This window comes from Typopeltis vanoorti, chromosome 21 (genome assembly GCF_054136105.1).
Source record: "Typopeltis vanoorti isolate ZY-2024b chromosome 21, IOZ_Tvanoo_1.0, whole genome shotgun sequence".
NCBI lineage: Eukaryota > Metazoa > Arthropoda > Arachnida > Uropygi > Thelyphonidae > Typopeltis > Typopeltis vanoorti.
Window position 1 is genome coordinate 68429993 of NC_143569.1, and position 25516 is coordinate 68455508.

The 25516-nt window shown below is 37.6% G+C and overlaps 1 protein-coding gene across 1 annotated transcript in view; it reads left to right on the top strand.

Annotated features, from left to right (window-relative positions):
- LOC150094948 (guanine nucleotide exchange factor DBS-like) overlaps positions 1-25516 on the top strand; it is a 500966-nt gene that overhangs the window by 105422 nt on the left and 370028 nt on the right. The window contains exon 7 of the mRNA XM_090411335.1: positions 23718-23992. Within this exon, the coding sequence (XP_090267461.1) occupies positions 23718-23992 (275 nt within the window). The remainder of the gene's footprint in view (positions 1-23717; positions 23993-25516) is intronic.

A 25516-nucleotide genomic window follows, 5' to 3' on the forward strand; every position in this document is an offset into this window, starting at 1 on the left:
GTGCGATTATTTTGATCATATGTTAATATTTTTATAACATTTTTACTATCATCTGCATCAAAAAATCCACACCCACCACTAACCGAGCACTGAGAAACATGTCTGTACTGATCAAAACCAAAACTAAGAATCGTAATCTTATCAATAATAAATCATAAAATATGATCTGAAGTAATACAGAAGTCATATTTTCATATATGAGTTGCCAAAAGGTGTCTCACCTTATTATTAAAATACTCCGGATTACAGATAGTTGTTGGAAGTTTTTCCACTTGTTTATACTATAAATTAAAGCCAAGAAAGTGTATCCTATGGATCCTGTGCCTCTTGTTGGTTGCAGATCTCCCAATGTCATCAACAGTAGTTCTTTTTTAGTCCAAGTCCCTGAAAATACAGAATCCCTTATATTCTGTTTCCTTTAATATATCTTCTTCTTCTATCAAACAAGTTGCACCAGTGCCTGTAATTTTGGGCCAAGTGAAAATGAACAATGCATAGCATGATTTTCAATAGAAAGACTTGGGTAACAGGTATTTTTGATTACGAATAACTATCCCATTCAAATTTGAGAACAGAGAAACTATATTTCTGTATCCTTTGTTCATTCCAGACTTACTTGCCTCAAAAATGGCCACACATCTGTCCCCCCCCCCCATATATATATATATATATGTGTGTGTGTGTGTGTGTGTGTGTGTGTGTGTGTGTGTGTGTGTTTTATCCCAGACACCTGATTCCAAGTCCATTTCAGTACTACAAGGTCTTTATTATTCTTATTATTATTATCCCAAGAGCCCATGGAGTAAAAGACTCATCTAGGAGGTCCTTTTGTCATACACACATCTCATCATACCACTCCTTAAACACACACTCAAATTCCCTGCAGGCATCACCTTCTCAGGCAAGGCATTCCAATCATTCACAACTCTGCATGCAAAAAAACCTCACTTCCTTCTCACTCCCCTGCTCACACCCTCTTTATACAGATTCCAGGGATGACCTCTGTTTCTCCCCCCATTTTCCACTGTTTTCTGTAAAAACTTCTTCAACATTGATCCTATAACAACCCCTTACCAACTTGTACATCTCTATCATATCACACCCTCTTCCTTCTATCCACTAGACTCTGTAAATTTCATCTTCTCAACCTTTCCTCATATTCGACATTCCACAGGTCAGAAACTATCTTAGTCAGTCACCTCTGGACCCATTCCAACATCTTCTCATACTTTTGAAAACCAGGTGACCAAATCTGTGCACAGTAGTCCATGTGTGAACTAATCAGAGCCTTATTCAATGGAACAAGAATATCCTTACTTCTACAAGTCAGTGTCCTCCACATCATTCCCAGAATTTGTTGTATTCTCCTCACAAATTTGGCAGTGTGTCCCCTATATTTCAAATTCTTATCCACTATTACCCCAAGATTTCTTATTTCCTCCACCTTCAACAATATATCCCCACCAACCATAAATTCTACATCCCATCTTTGTTTCCCAAATTTTAAAACCTTACATTTTGCAACATTGAACTGGCATCCCCATTCCTGTGCCCACATTCATTCAATCTATTCAAGTCTTCTTGTAAGGCCACAACATCTTCTCTACTCTCATACTTGATCCCAACTTTTACATCATCTTGCATCATCAACAACTTGCTGATACCTATCAAATAGCCAATCTCCAATCCAATGCAATAGTCTAATATCCAACCCGATCCACTCTAGTTTGACTGTCAACTTACCATGTGGTAATCTATCAAAAGCCTTTTCAAAATCTAAGTTTAATACTGTGTATCCCTCTCCTCTATCCAGTGAAGTTATTATCTTATTGTAATAAGTAGATTACTGAAACATGACCTCCCTTTAGCAAATCCATGCTGTCCCTGAAAGATAATACCATTGTTTTCAACCCAATTCTGGATCATGGTTCTCAGTAGCCTCTCCAACATGTTAATCACAACATCTGACACACAGATAGGCCAATAATTTGATGCTTGAGTTCTATCAACTCCCTAATGAAGTGATACAATTTTGCACTCTTTTCACTCCTTTGGAACTCGACCCAGTGCAAGACTCATATTAAAAGTTTTTTCAAGGCAGTGTCAACTCCCTGGCACATTCCTTCAAAATATGTGGTGATATATTATCGAATCCCACAGCCTTATTAACATCAAGTTTGCTCAATTCCCCCATATACCTCTTGCTCACTTATAGTCAATACCTCCTCATCGTCATCAACTGCTCTCAAACTCCATGATGTTAGATTCACAAGAATGAAAGACCTTTATGAATTGCTCATTAAGTATCTCCACTATATCTTCCACAGCAGCTGATTCAAGTTGAAAGAACTCCCTAGGATTCTTTTTGGCTTCATTAGCTAACTGCTGCTCATACTTCACTTTTGCTACCCTTACCAACCAAGTCACCCTCCTTGCCTATTCTTTGTAATCTTCATGGAATTGATTATTACCACTTCTCTTATGCTGCCTCCATAATGCCTTTTTCCTCTGTATCGCATGCTTAATCTCTTCATTCATCCATTTCGCCCCTACCATATTTAATCTTCCTAGTCCTTGGAATACATTTAGACATTGCTTCTACTAGACAGTTCTTGAATATCCATTGATTATTCATATTATTATTATTATTATTATTATTATCATTATCAGAGAGTTATAGACTCATTGTGGGAAGCCATACATTATCCACACCAGCTGTTTAATACCTTCTCTTAAACTAATTCACACTATATATACTCACCCACTTCAGCAGACAAACTGTTCCACTCACTGCACTATAAGAGAAAAATCTAGCTCTCACTCTTTTCTTAATTGCATACAAACAAAATTTCCACAGATTTCCCCTTCTTTCCCACTTTCCATATAACAAAAAAACTTTCATCAACTGGTATCCTATAATACTCTTTCAAAAGTTTTTAGGCCTCTATCTTTTTTATATGTAGCTTCTATCCACTAAAGGTTTTTCAATAAACCTACAGCACATTTATCTCTTGGTGGACTGAGGATATATTTCTTTCTATTTTTTGGAAATTTTATATTTTTATTTATTTATTTGTTATATAGACCAAAAACCCTGCTCTAGAGACCAAGCATGGACCTTTTTTTGCATGCCACTTCAGGCCTCCAATAAGCAGGGAAGCAGAGGCTGATCAACCAGGTATCAGATCTGGCAGCCAGGGACCCAGAGTTCGAAGTGGGCCTTGAGCATCAAGTTTTCCAAATGTAGAAATAATTAAAAAATTTTTTTGACTATTCCTATTTCCAATTCATTAATAGAAAGATCTTTCTCTGTATCAAAAAGGGTAAAAAACTACCAAGTATGATGTCAGAAGAAAGGTTAAACAGTATGGCGCTATTGCATATGGAACAAGAAGTATTAAATGACATCGATACTTCAAAAATAATTGATGAATTTGCTGAGAAAAATTTAGGGAAAAATTTATTTAACTTTTTACTCCAACTCAAATATATTTCTTTTTTTTTCTTAAAATATTTTATTATTTTATTGTAATTTTATTTATCTAATTTTTTTATATATTTTAAACCTGATGATATAAAAAAAAATTATTGCAATGTTTTGAAATGAAAATATTAAATCGAATATTACGTGTGTTTTAATTTTCTTTTAGTGTTTAATTGTTATAGTGAAGCCCTAGTTCTCTTTGTAGCATATATATATATATAAACACTTTTTAGAGGCTCCATAAACTTTGCCATTAGGGGACTCCAGCCAACTTAATCCACAACTGCAGGGTGGTGGTCTCACACCAGGCAATGAAATTCATCTTCCACCTAAAGACAATGACAAATATCCATGCTTGTGGTGGGATTCAAATCTCACTTTGTTTTAAAGTTGGCTGGGGACTCCAGCCAACTTAATCCACAACTGCAGGGTGGTGGTCTCACACCAGGCAATGAAATTCATCTTCCACCTAAAGACAATGACAAATATCCATGCTTGTGGTGGGATTCAAATCTCACTTTGTTTTTAAGTTGGCTGGGGACTCAGGCCAACTTAATCCACAACTGCAGGGTGGTGATCTCACACCAGGCAATGAAATTCATCTTCAACCTAAAGACAATGACAAACATCCATGCTTGTGGTGGGATTCACATCTGTAGCCTGTTGGTTAGAGAGCAGGTATGCTAACCACTTAGCCAACCAGTCCAGTAGATCTAATCACCCTGCCATCGTATCACTTCTCTTTCTCCTATTTACCTATACCTGTATTCTATATACTACCAGTCTGTCCTCATAATCTACATTCCACAATCCTGATATCAGTATTGTACCTCTTCTTTGAACCTCTCGACTTTTTCATCTCTTCAGAACTCAGGTGACCAAATCTGTGCACAGTCCCATATCAAGGCTTTGTAAAGAGGCAAAATGACTTCCTTATCCTTGCATATCAAGGTCTGTTTCAGCATTGCAATTATCTTCAAAGTTGTATTTGTAATTTTTGCTAAGTGACCTTGGACTTTTCAACTTCCTCTCTGCCATAACTCCAAGAGTCCTATCCACCATAACTCACATCACACCAAAGTGCATAACTTTACACTTACTAACATTGAACTGAATAGCTATTATCATTTGCCCATTCTTCTAGCCTGTTCACATTATTCTGTAAATGCTGCATATCAGTAGCATCCCTGATTGCCTGGAATCTGTCAGGTTCACATCCCCCATTTCTTATACCTATCTTTCAGCTATAGTTTATATTCCAATCCTGCATCCTTCAGTTTATGCAACAACTTTTTATTTGACATCTGCAGAGAGCAAAGTCCAATGTACATATCTATTCCCTTTATCTAACTCAGTCATAACATCTCATATTATAAACTGACATTATTGACATTAATTGTCAATTCATTTTTGTATGCAAGTTCTTACCAACTTCTTAAAATCTTCACCACTCCAAAGATACTGAGAGGTCGGTAGTTAGGCACATCAGTTTTTGCACCATCCTTGGACAAAGAGACTGTTGTACATCCTTTCCATTTCTATGAGATCATTCCTGAGCTGGGACTGAAATTCCAAGGTTAAGGGTCTAACCAGTTCAGCTGAACATTTCTTTAGCAAACATGCTGACATTCCCATCTGTCTCTATTTCTGAATTCTTATACAGGTTATGCAACAACTGTAGAATTTCCATCTTGTGTACCTCTATCTGAAGATCCAAACCTGGTAGCTGTGTGCCATGTTGCATATACCAGGTTGATAGATCTTAGCAAAAGTGAGCACTCATTATTTGAACAATCACAACTGAAAAAAATTCTGACATAAGCATATAATTTGCATTCAGTAAAGTTATTCTTCCACATTCATTCTTATTTTCTCTTGCAGCATAACAATAAAATTCTGTTTGGATTGCCTTTAGCCTTCACAGCCAATTTCTTTTATACTCTTTCCATACAATATGATCTTCTTGTTTACACGGTTAGCCTAGTGGCTGTGCACTTTGCAACCATATGCCTGGGGAAGGAGTGTCCTGGGTTCGATTCCTGTTGGTGACCTGAGGAGCTGAAGGATCTTCCTCAGCCATAGCCAAGTTAGCCAGTCTTGGGCATGGACAGTAGGATTTTTTCCCCAGTTTATCCTGTGGTTTTTCATCCTGCAAAGCAGGAAAACCGGCCTTAAGAACTGAACACTACAGGACATAGGATACACCGGGGGTGTAGGGCTGACCACCTTATCCTGTGAACGGTTTGAGGTCCAATGATTAATAAACCCTCGATACTGCAAGGTAAAGGGGGGTAAAAAGAAGATGAGATGATCATCTTCTTTTTAATGGCTCTCTTGCTTAACAAGGTGCACATCCATTTTGCACCCACAGTGTTTTTGAACACTGAAGACACATTCAGATATTGCTTCATTTAAGCATCTTTTCAAATCTTCCTATGCACCGCTGATATCCTTTCCATTTAGTAACGGATATCATGGGAATGAACATAGTATCATCTTGAGATTGTCATAATTTCTAACTTTGTAGTTCAGCATATAATCCTTCCTAAATGAAATATTCATATACTTAACTTCCTGGATCATTATTGTCCGAACAGTGTCACACACTGGTGGAAAAACAGTCACAGCTTCAACTTGGACTCCTTCTGATGCTATAATCAAATCAACACTCTTTGACCTTCACATACTATTTAATAAAGTTGTCTTGCAGAAGCTCAATAAATTCTTCATCCTTATCATGAGAAAAATCAATGTTTGGATAATTTAAGTCGGCCATAATGATTACTTGTTTAGTACTCATCAGGATAACTTGGCAATGTATTTCATAATCCCTAGCAAATGGACAGCTAGGACTGTAGCAACACTTCCTCCCACCACCTGTTTCATTCCATTAACCTCCATTTCACATAGTCTCAAACTTACTATATACACATGATTTTGCTACATAGAAATTATTACTGTTATTGGCTTCATTAATTTCTACTGTTACTGGACTCGATTCATTTGATATCATTAGTAGTATCCCACCCTACTCTCCTCCCCTATTTCTTCTGTCATTATCATTATTGTTATTAAATCTGACTTCCATGGAGTCAAAGCACTCATTGTGGAAGGTTCATATTCTCTAATACAAAAATATCATTGAACAATCCCTTAAACTTATTCACAGTTTCTGCACTCGCCACACTTTCAGGTCATGCATTCCACTCACCAATCATTCTTCATGCAAAGAATGCACTTCTCATGATATCCTTTGTCTTTGGTCTGCTCACAACCTCCTCATACAGCTTCCAGGGAAAGGTCTCTTGTTTCACTCTTGTCTTCCATTACTCTGCTCTATAAAAAGTCTCCTCCACGTTAAAAATACAAACTCTATGAAATAAAGACTCTATAAAAAGTCTCCTCCTCAACCCCTCACCAATTTATATGTCTCAACATATCCTCTCTCCTTTTTCTATTCACAATTACTTGTATCTAACATTCCATAGACCTGACACTGACTTATTAAACCTTCTCTAGACCCTGTCAATGCATTGTCATCCTATTGAAAACCAGGCAACCAAATCTGTGCATAATAGTCCATATGTGGCCTGATTGGAGCCTTATACAAGGGAACCATAATCTCTTTGCTTTTGCATGTCAATGTCCTCTTAATTATTGTCATAATTGGTTGGAACGTTCTTACATTTTAGCAGTGTGACCCCTGAAGTCCAAGTCTCTGTCCACCATCACTTCCAGTTCTCTCATCTGAATGTGACCCTGACTTCAAGTCTCTGTTCACCATCACTCCTGGTTCTCTCATCTCAATGTGACCACTGAACTCCAAGTCTCTGTCCACCATCACTTACTACCAGATCTCTCATTTCTTCCACTTCCTTCAGAATTTCCCCATTAATTGTATACTTTGCATCCCAACCTTGCCTACAGTATCAAGACCTTTCACTTTGAGATTACGCTAATAGCCCCACTTACTTTTCTCTCAAAGTCAATTGAGATCCTCCTGCAAGGCCATGACATCTGCTGCACTTCTCATAGTTCTTCCCAAAATTGCATCATGGACAAACAGCTACATATTTCCAGTTAAGCCTGCCCCAATTCCATTAACATACAAGTTAATCAATAATGATAAAAAAAAGATCCCTGTGGCACTCCACTATTGACCTTCCTTGTTTGGGATACCATTCTTCCATACACAACCTGTTGATGCCTAGCCAAGTCACCAGTGTGTAATCTAATGCTATCTATTTCAGTTTAGCTACCAGCTTGATATGTATTTGATATGTCTATCAAAGGCCTTTGAAAAAATCAAAGTACACCACTGTGTATGCATCTGCTTTATCCAGTGAATTTGTTATCTTGTTGTAATACGTAAACAGATTGCTAAAGCATTACTCTCCCTAACAAACCCATTCTGTCCATCATAAAAAATATTGCTATTATGAAATCATTTCAAAATCCTAATTGTTACCAACTTCTGTAACACCTTAACAACTCCAGACCCATAGAGCAGTCTATAATTTGTAGCCCCTTGTAGATAAGGGACAGTCTTATCTGTCCCTTTGTGAAACGAACAATTTTTCCTGCCTTCCATTACTTTGGGACTCACCATGTTGCAAGTCTCATGTGAAACAGGTGTGCCAAAGGTGCCATTAATTCAATAGAGCATTCCTTCAAGACACACTGCAATATATTGTCAAGTCTTACTACCTTATTAATAGTAAGTTTACTTATTTCTTCATATACCCCTTGCTCATTCACCATCAGTCGCTCCTCTACACTTCATCTTCTCATGATGTTGCCTTCATGAGGATGAAATATACTGATAACTGAGTACTTCAGCTATATCCTCTACATTGGCCAATGTCATCAACTAGCATCATCCTGAAGTCATTTTTTCTTCTACTTGCCACATGCTGAACTCACTAGGATTTTTCTTATCTTGATTGGCTAATTTCTTCTCATACTGCACTTTTGCTGTCTTTATCAACATTCATCTTGTGTTACCTGCACAGTACCTTCTTCTTCCAGATTTCATGCTGAATCTCATCATCCATCCATTTTACTCCTACCTTATTTAGCCTTTTCACCTTTGGAATATGCTCAGACATTGTTACTGTTAAATAGCTCTTGGTTAATGCCCAAGCAGCATCCATGTCCTTCTCACTCAACTCATCTTTCCATGCTATAGTTCTCAATTGTCTTCTAATCTTTTCATAATCACCAGCCTTGCAGTTCCACATATATCCCTTCTTCACAAAAGTTCTCATATGACTGGTTACCCAGGTGATTACTTTATGGAGCTCTAACCAACTGGAAGAAAATAAGGCACTCCATTCACAATCACATCCTCCAATGACATAACCAGATCTAAGACTCTTAACTTTCGTGTGCCCTCTGTTGCATATTTCTTAACGTTGTTGTTCTTCAAGAACTCAAGAAATTCATTCATCTTATTTCCTTAAGTTATCTCTTTATTCCAATGAATATTGCTGTAATTGAAATCACTAATAATGATTACCCTTCACGTGCTTACTATGCCAAGTTACCTATACATTTTCACCCTATAGTCCTTGTAACTTGTTTTACTGTGGGCAAACAGGAAGATCTGTTAATAAACGAATCTCTGAACATCAAGACCACATCCATCTTATCAAACCTCACAAATCTGGTCTCGCACAACATGGAGTTGAAAGTGCCAACCACAGGATCCAATGGCAACACACCAAGCTACTACATTGATCCATACATAAACATGAGCATTTGTATAAAGAAAGTGCTGAATCCTTACGACACATACCCAATCGTAACTGTAATGACAGTCTCACTATCTCAAAAGTTTGGGAAATTGTTATCCTGAACTGTATGAAATAAATTTATCAGTTTAATTTAATTTAATTTAATTACAGCCCAATAGTATTTAGTCCTTAAACATGCTGCTGTACACATAGAAGTATTCCAATGTATGCATGTGCACTAATGTGTTTTTTTGAATATAATTCCTATTGTTGTTTATAGCTGTACTGATGATGTCTTATGATACTTAAGATGAAATATTTACATATTATTAAAAATTTAATTGCTGTGGCATACATGTGAATTTATAGTTAAGAGAGTGACTAGTATGGTAATGAAGGCAAAACTTGTACGTGAGAAGAGATTAGCCCTGAGATCCAAGGCAAATCTAAAGGAATTCTGTTATGTGGCCAGTAGGACAAGGAATGATTGTAGAAGAATGACATTGTTAAACAAAGATGGGAGAAAGTGACTAATTCAGCACAGATAGTGGAATTGTTTAATGATCACTTTATTGGAGTATTTCATCCTGGAGAAGTAGGTACTACTAGAGGGATAGGGAGGTTCGAAGTATAGAAATGCAAGCGTAGAATGTATTTCAAATACTGAGTACTCTGGATGTCAATAAAGCAAAGGAACTGGATGGAATTTTGAGGGAATATGCTAAAGAACGGAAGCTCCATTGATTTAGCTTTTCAATGAAAGTCTGACTATGGGAAAGATGCCCAAGAAGTGGAAGGAAGGTAAGATAGTGTCATAAAAGTGTCAAACTATAGACCAGTTTGTATTTCTTCAGTAGATGTGAAGATTTTAGAGAAATTAGTGAGAGATCATTATAGATCTCTCATTAATATCATAATGAGTAATGACATTACTCATTATGACATTAGTGAGACATTATGAGTAATGTCATTTGTGAGAGTCAGCATGGATTTGTTAAGGGGGCACTCATGTTTTAGTAATCTGATTTCCTTTTATAATAAAATAACAAGAACAGTTGATGAGGGAAAGGCATATACTGCCATTTTCTTTTTCTTTTCCAAAGGCATTTGACAGGTGGGGGTTTCACAGAGCTCAGTGCTAGGACCCGTACTGTTTAACCTTTATATCATTGACATTTTTTCAGTGGATTACAGGAGGATATTCAGTTGTCTGCAGATGATGTGAAAATGATCAAGGTTATTAGTGATAGTGTGAATGTAGTACCCTTCGGAAGGATTTGAATAAGCTGGACTAAATAAAGACTTCACAACTAAATGTGAAGTCTTGAAGTTTGAGATACATCGATGGTAGGCTGCATACTCTGTTGGAGTATGCAGCCTACCATCGATATTGATGATTGATAGAAACTTGAAGTTCAAGTTTGGTGAAGGCAACCTACAGATTGCTTCAATACTGAGAAAGACATTTAGCAGCAGAGATAGAGGAGCTTCCTCTGATCAGACCACACTATTATGCTAGACTGGACTATTGTGCTCAGATTTTGTCAGCAGGATTTAAAGGGGATAAATTAACCTTGGAAAAAGTGCAGAAGTAGATAACAAATTATATCAGGAAGGACTGTACAGTGTTTAGTTACGAGGATAGACTGAGGGAATGGATTGCAAAGTTTTGTAGATAGAAGGAGAGGTGATATGATTGAGACATTTAACTGTTGAGAGGTAGTTATAGGGTTGACACTGGGGAGTTCTTTCGTATGGTAGAACAAGGAGAAGGAGTGAGAACAAGGGGCCATTCCTGGAAGTTGTGAAAGGAAATCATGAGCAAGAGGTGAGGAGTAGTTTCTTTGCATAGGGAAGATCAGAATGATGGAATGTATTGCCTAATAAGCTGGTGGGAGCACGAATGATGAATGAGTTTAAGGAGTGGTATGATAGACTTTGTATGGTCTAGGATGAGTCTTGTGACTCCGTGTAGGTCTTTTAATAATAATAATAGCAATATATTTTTTGAATCTTATACGAAAGTGTAACGTAAGCACAGAGTAATTTCATCTTTGATTTACTTGTATTTAGAGACTGTTAACTTCATCAATTTCCTTAGTATCCCATAATGGAAAAACATTATGGGAAGGATCACTTCCACACCATTTTCAACCTATATTGAGGTCTCATCATTTGGAGCCAGACCTAGGAAGATACCAAGGTTCAATTAATGCAGAAATTATATATTTTCCCTATACAAATATAAAAAAGGTGTATCACTTTATTATTAAATATTCTGGATGAGAGGTAGTTGCGAAGGTCATTCTCACTTTTTATGTTGAGCCATACACGAGAGGTTGCTTAATCAACCTATAGTACATTAGTATGGGTAGTGGGTTGGGAAAGGAGAAACTTGTTTACATTTGATTTAAAAGCTTGTATATATATTCTTTTGGAAACACATAAGGGGGAAAACTGTTTCACGATATATATTTAGTAGGGATGAAGGAGAAGAAAAAGAAACTTGTTCTGTAGGTTTCAAGGTGTACTGTGAAGGGATGTTGGGTGGCAGCTGCACACACTATTGCACTTGTACAATGGACTGAGTACCGAGTTGGGAGTGGGGGAATTATTAATGCTATTTAGGATGAACATTTGCATGAAAATATTTATAGAATATATATATTGTACAAACCAAACTCCTGCACGAGAGTGGGAAGGGTGAGTTGGTGAGAGATGGGTTATTAATGAATCTAATTGCCTTCCTCTATATTATTATTATTATTATTAATATTTGACCTCCATGGAGTCAGAGACTCATTGTGGGAGGTGCACACTATTGCACACAATGCTGCTCATCGAACTGTGCTTTAAACTGATTCAATGTGTCTCCACCCACAACACACTCAAGCAATGCATTCCACTCACCAACCACTCTCCATGCAAAGAACCTACTCTTCACTCCTCTGCTCACACCCTCCTTATACAGTTTCCAGCAATGGCCTCTTGTTCTACCCCTCCCTCCCTCCCATTCTATGAAAAATCTCTTCCATGTTGACCCAATAACAACCCCTGACTAGCTTATATATCTCAGTCATATCTCCCTTTGGAGATATCAAGTGCAACCACTCGAGATTTGCCAAACTTCTCCATAGCATTTGTCCAGAGATGGGTAATATGTGTGAGTAGATCTCCTGTTAATCTACAGCAACGGAATCCATACTGGTGGTCGTTTATTAGCTGGGTGCCTTCAAGGTAGTGTAGGAGTTGGGAATTGATGGTTTTTTCCCATTACTTTAGATAGGCGTAAGGTGAGCAAGATGGGGTTGTAGTTTGATGGCAGCGACTTGTCAACCTTCTTGGGAATGGGTTGAACATAGGCCAATTTTCAAGCTGTGGGATAGATACCAGTGGAGTAAGATAGTATATATATAGGAGGCATAGGATAGGAGTCAGTTCTGGTGCACAAACCTTCAGGATAATCGTAGGAATGCATCAGGGCCAGGAGAATTTCTTGTGCCTAATTTGGGCAATATTTTTCTGATCTCTTCTGGAGAAAGGATATAGGGGCATTGTATATTGGGCATCTGAAATGGTTGGGGGACATTTACCATGTTCAGTTATGCATGCATTAAAGGCAAAATGTGGAACTAAGAGATTGGCTTTTTCTCTGGATGATGATGATGCATTAGAGCCATCTGGGTATCATTAGGAGTGCGAATAAGGTTGCACAAAAGTTAAAACCAATTGCTTTGGCATGAGACCGAAAGGTTTGGTTGCTGCTTGGACAGGCTCCAGGTTTCCTGTTTTTTGCTCTTTCAAACTCTGTTTTGGAAGCACTGATAGTTTTCTTGCAGCTATTTCGGGCTGGAGTATAATCACTAAAGGAGGATAGAATTCTTGATGTAAGCCAATTGTAGTTTGCTGATTTTTTATTTGTACGGCCTTGGCACATCTTTTGGAGAACCAGGGTTTAGTTAGGGGATGGCACTTCAGTGTAGAGTGGGGAATGTAGTGAATGTATAATTACTTTGCTGATACAATCGGTGCACATTTTTTGGGTTGGAAGCCAGAAACAATAGTCCAAATATGGGATGAGGAACAGAAGTCACAGAGGCTGTCCCACTTGTGGGGATTGGCTAAACCACTTATGTGGGAGTGGCTGTGTGTAAATGTTGTTGCATTGTGGGGGGGGGGGGGAGACACGAGCACTAAATTGTTATCGGAATTACCTAGGGACCCACTACATTCACTATGTATTTGGAAAGGCCACTGGCAAGGAAGAGAAGTAGTTAGGGTTATCAGGTATTCTGTTTGGCATGTTAACAATTTGTTTAAGGTCGTTGTGATGGCAAATGTTTCAGCATCTCTGCCTGCTAGATCTGTATAACTGGAGGAGGAAAGCCAGTTGGTGTTGTGGACATTAAAATCTCCTAGGAGGATGATTTCGCTGTTAGGGAAGTGGGACTGGAGAAAATCAGTTTTTAAGGAGAGGAAATTAAAGAGTCAGAGTGGTTGGTGGTATTTACATTTGGTTGTTTACATTTCTCCCGATTGAATTGATTGATACCCATTATCTTTGGCCCATACTAACAGCTTATTTAAATCATCCTGCAAGCTCTCCACATCACCTTGATCAAATATTACTCTACATAATTTCACATCATCAGCAAACAACTGAATTTCCTTTCAGTTTATTTTCTGTATCATTTATGTACAAAATAACAGTAATGGTCTCAGCACTGAACCTTGTGGCATCCCACTAGTCAATTGTTTTTGTCTTGATTCTACCCCTCCATATACCACTTTTTGATAACTGTTCAGAAGCCACCCTCTTATCGACTTAACCAGTGTCATATCCATCCCCATTTATTCTAATTTGCATAACAGAGTTCCATGCAGTATTCTGTCAAATGCCTTTGCAAAATCCAGCAGAATCATTGTGTAGCCATTTCCTTTATCCAACTCTGCTGTTACTCTATTATAAAAAAAAGATAGTAAATTAGGCAATAAAATGAGTAGAGTGATTGAGGTATCGGATATGAGGAGGGAGCAAGTGAAGGAGTTGATGGTTTTAATAGGTATGAATGACTTGACAGAGGACAAAGAGCACGTCAGAATGAATATCAGGAGGCTGCTTAGCCAGATAAAAGAGAATAGTGTGACAGGAAGGGTAGTAAGCGTGTTGTCTAGGTATGACTGTGGTGAAATGAGGCACAGAGCAAGGATTATTATTATTATTATTCATGACACCTCCAAGGAGTCTGCAGACTCATCACGGGAAGACACCTATTGTACAACTCTTCATCTCTACCACTACACCGATCCTCTACTACCAATCATCTACATCAGCGCCATCTACTGCCTACCACAACTAGTATTTTTTGTCTGTAAATTATGTGTGTTCTGAAGGGCCGATTTGTCTATATGCGGGATGAAAAACTCGAGTTTCTGGGAGAAAAAACCCTGCTACCTCCATATGAGATCGGCTAACTCACCCTCAATTGAAAAAGTCCATTATGAATGATATGTTGGCTGAAATGTGTGAGGAGAGGGGAGTACAATTTGTTAATGTGTGGAATGAGTTTGAAGGACAAAGTGAACTTCTCTACCTTCCAGCAACAGTCATTTGGAAAGACTGTTGCCGGAAGGTAGAGAAGTGAGTATAGAGAATGGATCAGATCAAGTGGGAAGTGATGTGGAAGAGTAGGAGAGTACGACACTCCTGTTGGGAAAGTTGTACAGGAGAGATTGAAGAGGTGGGTTATAAATGAGGAAGTAAGTGGCATGAGTATGGAAATGAGAGAATGGGTGTGCAAGATGAACAGGGAAATGGGGAGGCTCAGGGTAGACAGGAGTACACAGCGTGAGAAAGGTAGATACTCCAAGAGGATGTGAGAGCATGTGTAGACAGGAAAGGAATGGGATGACCTGGGATCAAGAGAAAACAGTTGGAATTGAAGAGGGTTCTAAAATGAATAAGCAGAAAGGGAAATAGCCCCAGTCGAGCATGGAGAGATCACATCGAATGAGTGTTATCAGTGGAACTAGCCATAGATCGAGGAATGAGCTGTTGTATTTATATACAAATGCTAGAAGTGTAAGAAACAAGGCAGATGAAATGGTTGCACTAATTGAGTCTGTTCACCCAAAAATTGTTGGAATAAGTGAGACATGGTTAGATGAGGATGACATCCTGACAAGAATAGAGATGGAAGGATATGACATGTTTCGTGAGGATAGAAGGGGTAAAATGGGAGAAGGAGTGCTATTGATGATAGAGAAAGAGTTATGTCCATACAAAGTAGAGATGATGCAAGAGGGAAATAGTGCTAGTGGTTTCAAGGCAGTATGGTGTGAGATAGAAGTGAATGGAATGAAATACTTGGTTGAGATGTTGTTATAGACCAGGTAATGTGGATGGTAGTGACTATGAAATGTATAATCAAATTAGCCAAGCAAAGAAGAAAAGAGTGATCATTATGGGCGATTTTAATTATGGCAATATAGAATGGAATGATGAGATAACAACTGGAAATAAAGAAAATGAGTTTCTTGAGTTTTTGAGGGATAAATACTTCAGACAGTATGTAACAGAGGGCACACAAGGATTGAGGGTCTTGGATTTGGGTCATCTCATCAGAGGATGTAATTATAAATGAGGTGTCAAATCACCCTCCAGTTGGTGAGAGTGATCATAAAGTGATTACCTGGGTGGTTGCCAGCAGTGTGACTCTGTGGGAAAAGGGTATATGTGAAGCTACAAGGGTGGTGATTATGAAGAGCTCAGGCGACTACTTGCAGGTGTAGCATGGAATGAGGAGTTAGTTGGAAAAGAGATCAATGCAGCTTGGAGAATATTCAAGAACTATCTAGTAGAAGCAATGTCTAAATGTTTTCCAAGGGTGAGAAGGTTAAATAGGCTAGGTGTGAAATGGATGAATTAAGAGATTAAGCATGCGATACAAAGAAAAAGGGCATTATGGAGGCAGCATAAGAGAAGTGGAAATAACCAATTCCATGAGGACTACAAAGACCAGGCAAAGCGAAGTGACTTGGTTGGTGAGGGTAGCTAAAGAGATAGCTAAAGTTATGAACAACAGTTAGCTAATGAAGCCAAAAACAATCCTAAGGAGTTATTTCGATATGTAGCCAGCAAAAGAAACAATGATTATGGAAGGATGACATTGATCAGAGAAAATGTTATAAAGACAGCTGTTGCAGAAGGTGTGGTGAAGATACTTAATGAGCAGTTTATAAAGGTCTTTCAATCTTGTGAATGTGATTTCATGGAGAGATTGAGAGCAGTTGATGATGGGGAAGAGAGACTGACTGTAAGTGAGCAAGAGGTGTATGGGGAGTGAGCAAACTAGATATAAATAAGACTGTGGGACTTGATAATATATTACCACGTATTCTGAAGGAATGTGCCAGGGAGTTGACGACAGCCTTGACATATTTTTTTAATGAGTCTTGCACTGGATCAAGTTCTTAAGGAGGGCAAGATTGTGCCACTTCATAAAGGAGGTGATAGAACTCAAGCAGCCAACTATAGGTCTATCTGTATGTCAGGTGTTATAATCAAGTTTTTGGAGAAGCTTGTGAGAACTATTATCCAAAATTGAGTTCACTACAATGGGATTATCTTTGATGGACAGCATGGATTTGCTAAAGGGAGGTCATGTTTTAATAATCTACTTACTTATTACAAGAAGGGTGACTGCTTCCATGGACAGAGGAGAAGGATACACAGTAATGTACTTAGATTTTGCAAAGGCTTTTGGTAGATTACCGCATGATAAGTTGATAGTCAAACTGGAGTGGATGAGGTTGGATATTAGATTGGGTTGGAGACTGGTTATCTGATAGATATCAACAAGTTGTGTATGGGGGAGCGATATCCATGAAAAGGAAAGTTACTAGCGGTGTGTCTCAGGAGTCTGTTTTAAGGCAATTGCTGTTTAACTTGTATATTAATGATATTGGTGAAGATTTGGATGGAGATATTCACTGTTTGCAGATGATGCAAAGTTGGGACAAACCATGAAGATTAGGGAGGATGTTGTGGCCTTACAAGAAGACTTGAATAAATTGAGTGATTGGGAATGGGGGATGTGAGTTCAATGTTGCAAATATTGTTGGAGGTGGAGAAAATAAGAGACTACGATATTTGGGGATGATATTGGATAAGGATCTGAAATTTAGGGACACATAGCCAAAATTGTGAAGACAACACAAAGGCTTCTGGGAATCATTCGGAGGACACTGACTTGTACAAGTAGGGAGATTCTTGTTCCATTGTTATAAGGCTTTGATTAGGCCACATATGGACTATTGTGCCCAGATTTGGTCACCTGGTTTTCAGAAGGATGAAGAGATGTTGGAGAGTGTCCAGAGGCAACTGACTAAGGTAGTTTCTAACCTCTGGAATGTCGAGTATGAGGAAAGATTGAGAAGATGCAACTTGCAGAGTCTGGTGGACAGGAGGAGGAGGGGAGATATGATAGAAACCTATAAGCTATTAAGGGGTTGTTATAGGATCAATGCTGGAGAGGTTCTACAGAAAATAGTGAGAGATCAATGGAGAACCAGAGGTCATGCCTGGAAACTGTATAAAGCAGTTGTGAGTAGGGGAGTGAGAAGCAGGTTTTTTTCATGCAGAGTTGTGAATGATTGGAATGCCTTGCCTTAGAATGTGTTGTCTGCAAAGAATTTGAGTGCGTTTAAAGCACAGTATGATGAGCTGTGTGTTTGATAAAAGGACCTCCTGGATGAGTCTTTGACTCCATGGGGTCTTGGGTAATAATAATAATAATAATTACTAAGTCATGACCAACCCTTCACAAAGCCATGTTGATCCTCATACAGTATCATATTTTTATCCACCCATTTCTGAATTCTCTTTTCGACCAATTTTTGTACTTTTACCACCTCCTGAGATACTGATTGATCTATAATTTGCTACTGCAGTTTTAGAACCTCCTTTATTCAAGGGAATTATTTTTCCTTCTTTCTACTCCCTTGGAACTATACCAGAGCTGGGACTTAAATTAAAGAGCCTAGTCAGAGGCATTGACAGTTCCCTTGCACATTCTCACAACACCTGAGCTGATATCCCATCTAAACCAACACTGTATTTTCATTGAGATTCTGCAATATTCTAAGAACCTCGAATTCATCCACCTCTGTAAAAGCAGTAAACTCACCAGGATGAGTATACCCCTTGCAAAGTGGTCACTCATTAACTCAACTAATTTATCTGCTTTTGTCACCACATGACCATCATCAGTCATCAAGGTTAATCTTCCATAGTCATTTTTCCTCTTACTTGCCACATAACAAAAAAACTCTTTGGGATTTCCTTTGGTCTGTTCAGCTGGAATTCTCTCATACTCTGATTTTTGCCATCATTGCTATGCTGGTCAGCTTTCTTGAATGAGCCTTGTACTGTTCATGAGTTTGCTGGTCACCTTTCTCTTTATTTACCTTGCACAGCATTTTCTTCTTCTGCAGCTCATTTAATATTGCTTCCTCCAGGTGCCCTTACATATCTCCCATGCACCACTAACTTCCTTACCCTGGCACAGATTTAAGCTTCTTCCTAAGCTTGTCATAAATACCTGCCTTGTAATTCCATATATAGCCCTAATTGACAGAATATTCTTCATGTTGTACAAAATCCCAAATCAAGACCGGATGGTCACTTTAACCAATCAGAGGCAATGTGGTCACTTTGGGATAGCTCTTCTGATCCTATGACCAGGTCCAGTACTCTCCCACCCTTAGTGCCCCCCCCCCTCCATCACGTGCTACCTCAAATAATTGTCTCTCACTAGGTGTGTAAATTCTATTTCCTTCTTGCTATGTGATCTTTCTTCCATCCAGTGTATTTCTCCATAGTTGAAGTACCCCATAATAATCACTCGACCTGTACTCATTGTACTAATTTGTAAATGCATATCTTCAGTTAATAATGGAACGCGTATAGACCACAGTAATAACTTTAATTAAATAAAGGTACAAATATTTTGTACTGAAAGTAACAGTACATCCTTGTAGAACAAACAGTTAAAGGAATGGAATACAAAGTACAGAATAGTCGGTGGATCACCAAATAAATTGCCACGTGCCAGAAGATTAATTACTAAAATATTATTAAATAATTCTTTAAAGATAATTATTTCATTGATGGTTACAGAAAATAAGAGTCTCCCAAACTTTTGGGAGAGAGAGACAGTCATTTTGATTTAAATTCGGCCGATGTAAAAGGGCTTCACAACTTTCTTTAAAAAAGCATTTATATTTAAACCTGCATCTGTGGAGAAGACAAGCTTTATCCCACTGGATATTATGATTAGTGTCAATGCTATGTTGTGCTAGACCAGACTTATGAGGTTTCATGTATTCGATGTAATATTGATGTTCCTTCATTCTTTTTTTTTTTTTCCACAGAACGGCCTGTTTGTCCAAAATATGACAAATTGCATTCACATGGTATCTGATAAACACCAGCCAATGATAGAGGTGACAGTTTATCTTTTGTAGATGGCAACAAGTGAGAAATTTTGTTGATAGGAAAATATGTGGGAATAAGATGATACTTCTTCAAAATTCTGCCTATAGATTCTGAGATGCCTGAAATGTAAGGACGGAAACTCTGCAGTCTGTTGAAGAACCCTGAGGTGTTGGAACATAGGAGTCAATTATCTGTTGGATTTGATTAGGGTTGTAACCATTAGCTTCTATTAACTTTTTTTTTATAGTGAAAAGTTCTTGTTCTAAGCTTGATGGAGAGGAGCACACTTTATGTGCTCTATTAATTAAAGATTTGATAATGCCAATTTTTTGAGAGGTGTGATGAGCAGACTTTTGATGAATGTATCTGTCAGTAAAAGTAGGTTTACCACATTTCTACAACAGATAAATAGCCTTCACCCACGCATTCAGTTCACCATGGAAAAAAGAAAAGTCTGGTAGTTTACCATTCTTGGACATCCTCCTTACACGCACATCCTCTGGTACTTTGTCTACAAGTGTCTATCGAAAACCTACTTTTACTCAACAGATAATTGACTCCTATGTTCCAACACCTCAGGATTCTTCAACAGACTGCAGAGTTCTAATCCCTTATGTTTCAGGCATCTCAGAACCTATAGGCAGAATTTTGAAGATGTATCATCTTATTCCCACATATTTTCCTATCAACAAAATTTCTCACTTGTTGCCATCTGCAAAAGACAAACTGTCACCTCTATTATTGGCTGGTGTTTACCAGATACCATGTGAATGCGATTTGTCATATTTTGGACAAACAGGCCATTCTGTGGGGAAAAAAAAGAATGAAGGAACATCAATATTACATCGAATACATGAAACCTCATAAGTCTGGTCCAGCACAACATAGCATTGACACTAATCATAATATCCAGTGGGATAAAGCTTGTCTTCTACACAGATGCAGGTTTAAATATAAACGCTTTTTTAAAGAAAGTTGTGAAGCCCTTTTACATTGGCTGAATTTAAATTGAAATGACTGTCTCTCTCTCTCTCCCTCCCAAAAGTTTGGGAGACTGTTATTTTATGCAACCATCAATGAAATAATTATCTTTAAAGAATTATTTAATAATATTTTAGTAATTAATCTTCTGACAAGTGGCAACAATTTATTTGGTGATCCACCAGCTATTCTGTACCTTGTATTCCATTCCTTTAACTGTTTGTTCTACATTGAGGATGTATTGTTACTTTCAGTATGAAATATTTGTACCTTTATTTAATTAAAGTTATTACTGTGGTCTATATGTGTTCCATTATTAATTTATTATGCCACAGGTGCCTCTAAAGATTAATGCATGCCTTCCAAATCATCTGTGGAACTCCCTGGCCTATAGCAACAACCAACTGTATATTTTGTTTTTCTGGCCTTAATCTCACATCAGACTACTTCAAATGAACAGCCATCCTCCTGCCTATCTACTATTCCTTTTTTTGGCTGCAGTTCATCCACCTATCATCAGCAGTACCCCCCCCACCAACCTATCTTCTCTATCTTCCCTGAAAATACTAAACCCTTCACATTCTATTGTATTCCTGTAACTACATCATTTGCTGTTAGCCAAGTCTCACTAATAGCTAAAACTTTTGATGAGGTTGCTCTAACCAATGCCAGAAACTCCTACTCTCTTGTTCCTGATACTTCTGGCATTAGTATATAAGAAACTGCAGCATCCCTTTAGGCCTCCACCCACCTTTGCTTCCTGAATTGACTACCCTATTCAATATTTTTGCTTGAGAGACCAGTTTCTGCACTTGGTCATTCTCACACCTCATGGGTGTCTTCACACAAACTCATGTGCTTCCACCCTAATTGCTTAAGTTTTCCTGAATTTGAGCTGCTGCATGCTTGGTAAACAAAGCTCTCTCTCTCTCTCTCTCTCGTCACCTAAAACCAAAAACCATTTAGATGCAGTCCATCAGCAATGTACAAATCCTTCTTACCATCAAATACAGACCACAGATTCACAACTCCTAGATCATTCTTTCTGCACAACCTACATATAGACTCATTAGTTAGCAACCCCCCTCCTCCTCAGTTTGTTTCTATCATAGCGTGGTAGGAAATTTACAATCTTCACTTTCTTGCTCTTCAGTTTTGCCTCTTCTAAACATCCTGATTATTCCTTCCTTCTGTAAGAAATATCAATCAGTGTTTGTTTATTGTTTGTTTCTGGTATATAGTATAGAGAAATAAAAATATACATTTAGATTATTTTCCTCTGATGGCACACAGTGTTGAGACATTAGAAAATATTGAAATGGAATCAACTACATAATACAAGATTGATTATTAAAGCTAACGATATTTCAGCTAAGTGTCTTGGCTGTTGTTAATAACATGGAATTAATGCACTTCAGTTGCACTTAAAATTAGACAAACTTATATGCATGCCACAGCATTGTTTAGAGTTCTTTGCTTAGTAAAACATAAATATATTAAAAATAAAGAAAAAAAGAAACTAATATTTATGGAGTGTTAATAATTATTACTTCCCAGAAATCTGATGAACATAAATAATCATTTCTCTTGAAACTGGATCAATGTAATAAAGTGTCACAGCTCTCCTTGAATAGTCTCTCAAAAAAGAAAGTGGAGGAAGATGTCCATCTTTCCCTACATAGGACATCTTTCCCCACAAGTGGAGGAAGATGTCCACAAGAACATCTTCCTTGGCCACATATTGTCTAGATTGAATGGTATTAGTCATGAAAAGTTAACTTCTCTGGGCTGTGAGTATAATCCTGATATTCTTCAAGTTATTTTTCTGCTGATTTACCTGTTTCTAGATCGACTAACTTGAAAACTGGCCAAAGAAAGGCCTCAAAAGGTTCCTCTAGTCAGCAACTAGAATCACATCTACCAGTCTTTCTTTGAGTGGTCTACTACTATGGTTATAAATGACATTTCCACAGAGTTACACAGGCAACTCTATTCCACGTATATTACATACTAAATTTTAAAAAAGTTGTATTTTTTAAAGAACTTGTATGTTCTGAAGTGTAAACTGTAGTGATTCTAAACATCAAAAAAAAACATTCAGAATGATTAAGCAGTCTGAAACATCTCTGCAAAGGCAAGAATGCTGCATTGGACTTTTGGGGGAAAAAAAGTTCAACACTATTGACATCACATTCAAAGGCTGATTTGTTTTAGATAGCTGTTACTAGATTGTCAGCCAAACTTCCTCTTAGGGAAACTGTGCTTTAAAATCCTCATTACTTTGACCAACTTGGTAAAGTTTATTGAAATATTCCACCCAAATAATCCAAACATAGTATGGATTCTGTGGTCTCCTGGATGAACATTGCATTCAGTGAATTGTTTTCTTGCCAAAAATTGGATCTGCTAAAATGTGTTTGGATTATCTATAATCCAAACACAGAGAGAACAATTCGTTTAATGTATGAATTCAGTGAATCAGCTCAGATGAAGTACACATCAGGGTCCTAGTAAAATCTTGGTCAGTTTGATAACAAGTTTGTTATGCATTTTGTTAGAAGGAAGAATATCTCTTTTGAACTGATTTCATAAGGGTCTTAATGACAAGCAACTCTCCTTCTAGAACCTCTGCTTTTAATAATTGTAATCATGCCTAGTGTTGGGTAATTTAAAGTAGGTCATTCAATCACTAAGTCCTTGTTTATAGTTCTGCATTCACAGAAGCTGTATCAAGAAGCCAAAAAAAATTCTTGTAAAATATCAAGAAGCTAAAAAAAATCAGTGAAGATTTAATCCTCCTCCACCCTTTGAATATCACCCAGCCCAAGTTCCATGATTATTATTTGTTCTCATTAAATTTTTTCAGTTTTAATTTTATGACGTGTTAAAAAAATAAAAATGCCAAAATTGTGTTCAAATCAAACTTTAAGTTTGATCATCAGATAAAGTGAATACTATTTTTTGTTTTATGGTAACTTTTAATTGCAATTCTCAATTTGTGATCTGTTATTTGTTTCAGGCAGTAGAAAAGTTTTCTTGCAATTTGCAAGAGATCTCTGCAGCACTCAGAGAAATGACACAACGGTTACAAGAAACAGAACTGCCAAATGATGTGGCATCTACTTTATGTTTACTCCAGGACCAGGGAGGAGAATACCAGGAGCTGAAGGATGATATTCGTAGTGCAGCTAAACATGGGGAATCTCTGCTGACTTGTATTCGAAGGCCTTCTGCTAATTTTGTTGATAAAGAAAATTGTCCAGATAGGCTTATCAATGTCAGTTCAGTTGAGAGGTAAGAAATGGCAGTGCAGAAAGTAGGGCTGCAGTAATTGTTTATTATGAGGGAAAGTCAGTAAGTAAGTTACCATTGATTATAAAAAATTATAAAACAAGGGAAATGCAAACTTCAGAAAAACATTTATTTCTCTACATAAGCCCTTTCAACATTTACGTACTTGTTCCATTGGTTTATCAGTCCTTCCAAACCAGCATAGAATTCTTTTGTCTGTTGCCTTAGCCAACTCTGCACCTCTTTTTCAACCTCCTGATCATCGACAAAGTAAATGTTTGCTTCCAAGGTGCTGCTTCAGCAGGTCAAAACAGGTGAAAGTTGTTGCTCAAAGGTCAGGGCTTGCAAGGTGGATGTTGAAGGTTTCTGACTAAGTTCTTGAATTCTCTTAATGGTTTCGGTAGCTGTATGAGATTTCACACTGCCATACAGGAGCAACACTCCTTTTATCAGTAAGTCTGGATGTTTTTGGTGAATTTCATGCCATGTCTTCAATAAAATTTCACAATATTATGTGGCATTCGCATTTTTACCATGTTTCTGAAAACAGGAAGTATTCCATGGAAATCCCAAAAGGTGTAAGCATAAGCTTTTTTTAATGATGCTGTAACCTGGAACTTCTTGCATGCCACTGAAGCGGGATATCTGCATGGAAGCATGCTTTGATTTGGATGGGTAGTGGTGAACCCATAATTCATCCTTGTAAAAATCTTCTTCAACATGTCTTCTCCTTCATCTGCATAGTGAAAAAGATGTTGCACAACCAGATATCCATATAGTTCATTTTGAGGTGAGAGCTCAGTTCTCTGGACACTAACCATGTGCACACTTTTCGAAAATTTAAATGATTATGATGTAGACTAGACTATCAGGAAGAATTATTGTACTTGCTAAGTTATCATTATCCACCTGTTATCTCAGATCTTCTGTTCCATCTGCCTCATAGCAGCTTCTGTTGCAACCTCAGCAAGGCAAACAGATTGGTCTTCATCATGAAGTGTCAAGTATCCCTGCAAAAATTTCTGTACTCAGTTGTGAATTGCTGCTTGTGCCGATCACTTCTCACTATGAACAGGATACATCTCTTTAAAAATATCCTTTGCAGAAAGTCCTTCTTCCAAGAAACACAACAGCATGCTGTTCGACAGTTGTGCACTCCTCAAGCACAGTCATCATTTTAGACTTGAAAATAGCTACAAACATGTAGTCAAATAAATTGGTTTTTACTGTGTGCATCACTAGTTAGCAGCCCAGTCTAAACCAATTCATTTGTTTTGCTTTTGTTTGCAACTTACTGACTTTCCTTCATATAATAATAATTATTATTATGCTTATTATTATTATTATTTACAGACTGCCATAAATTATCAGTAGACTCATTACAGGGTCCTATCAACTTGCAATATCCATCTTGTGGCACCTTAAACACATTCATATCCTTCACATTCATAACACACTTTAGCAATGCATTCAGCCCATCCTCTACTCTCCATATAAAAATCTCTTTACTCCTTTTTTACTACATTC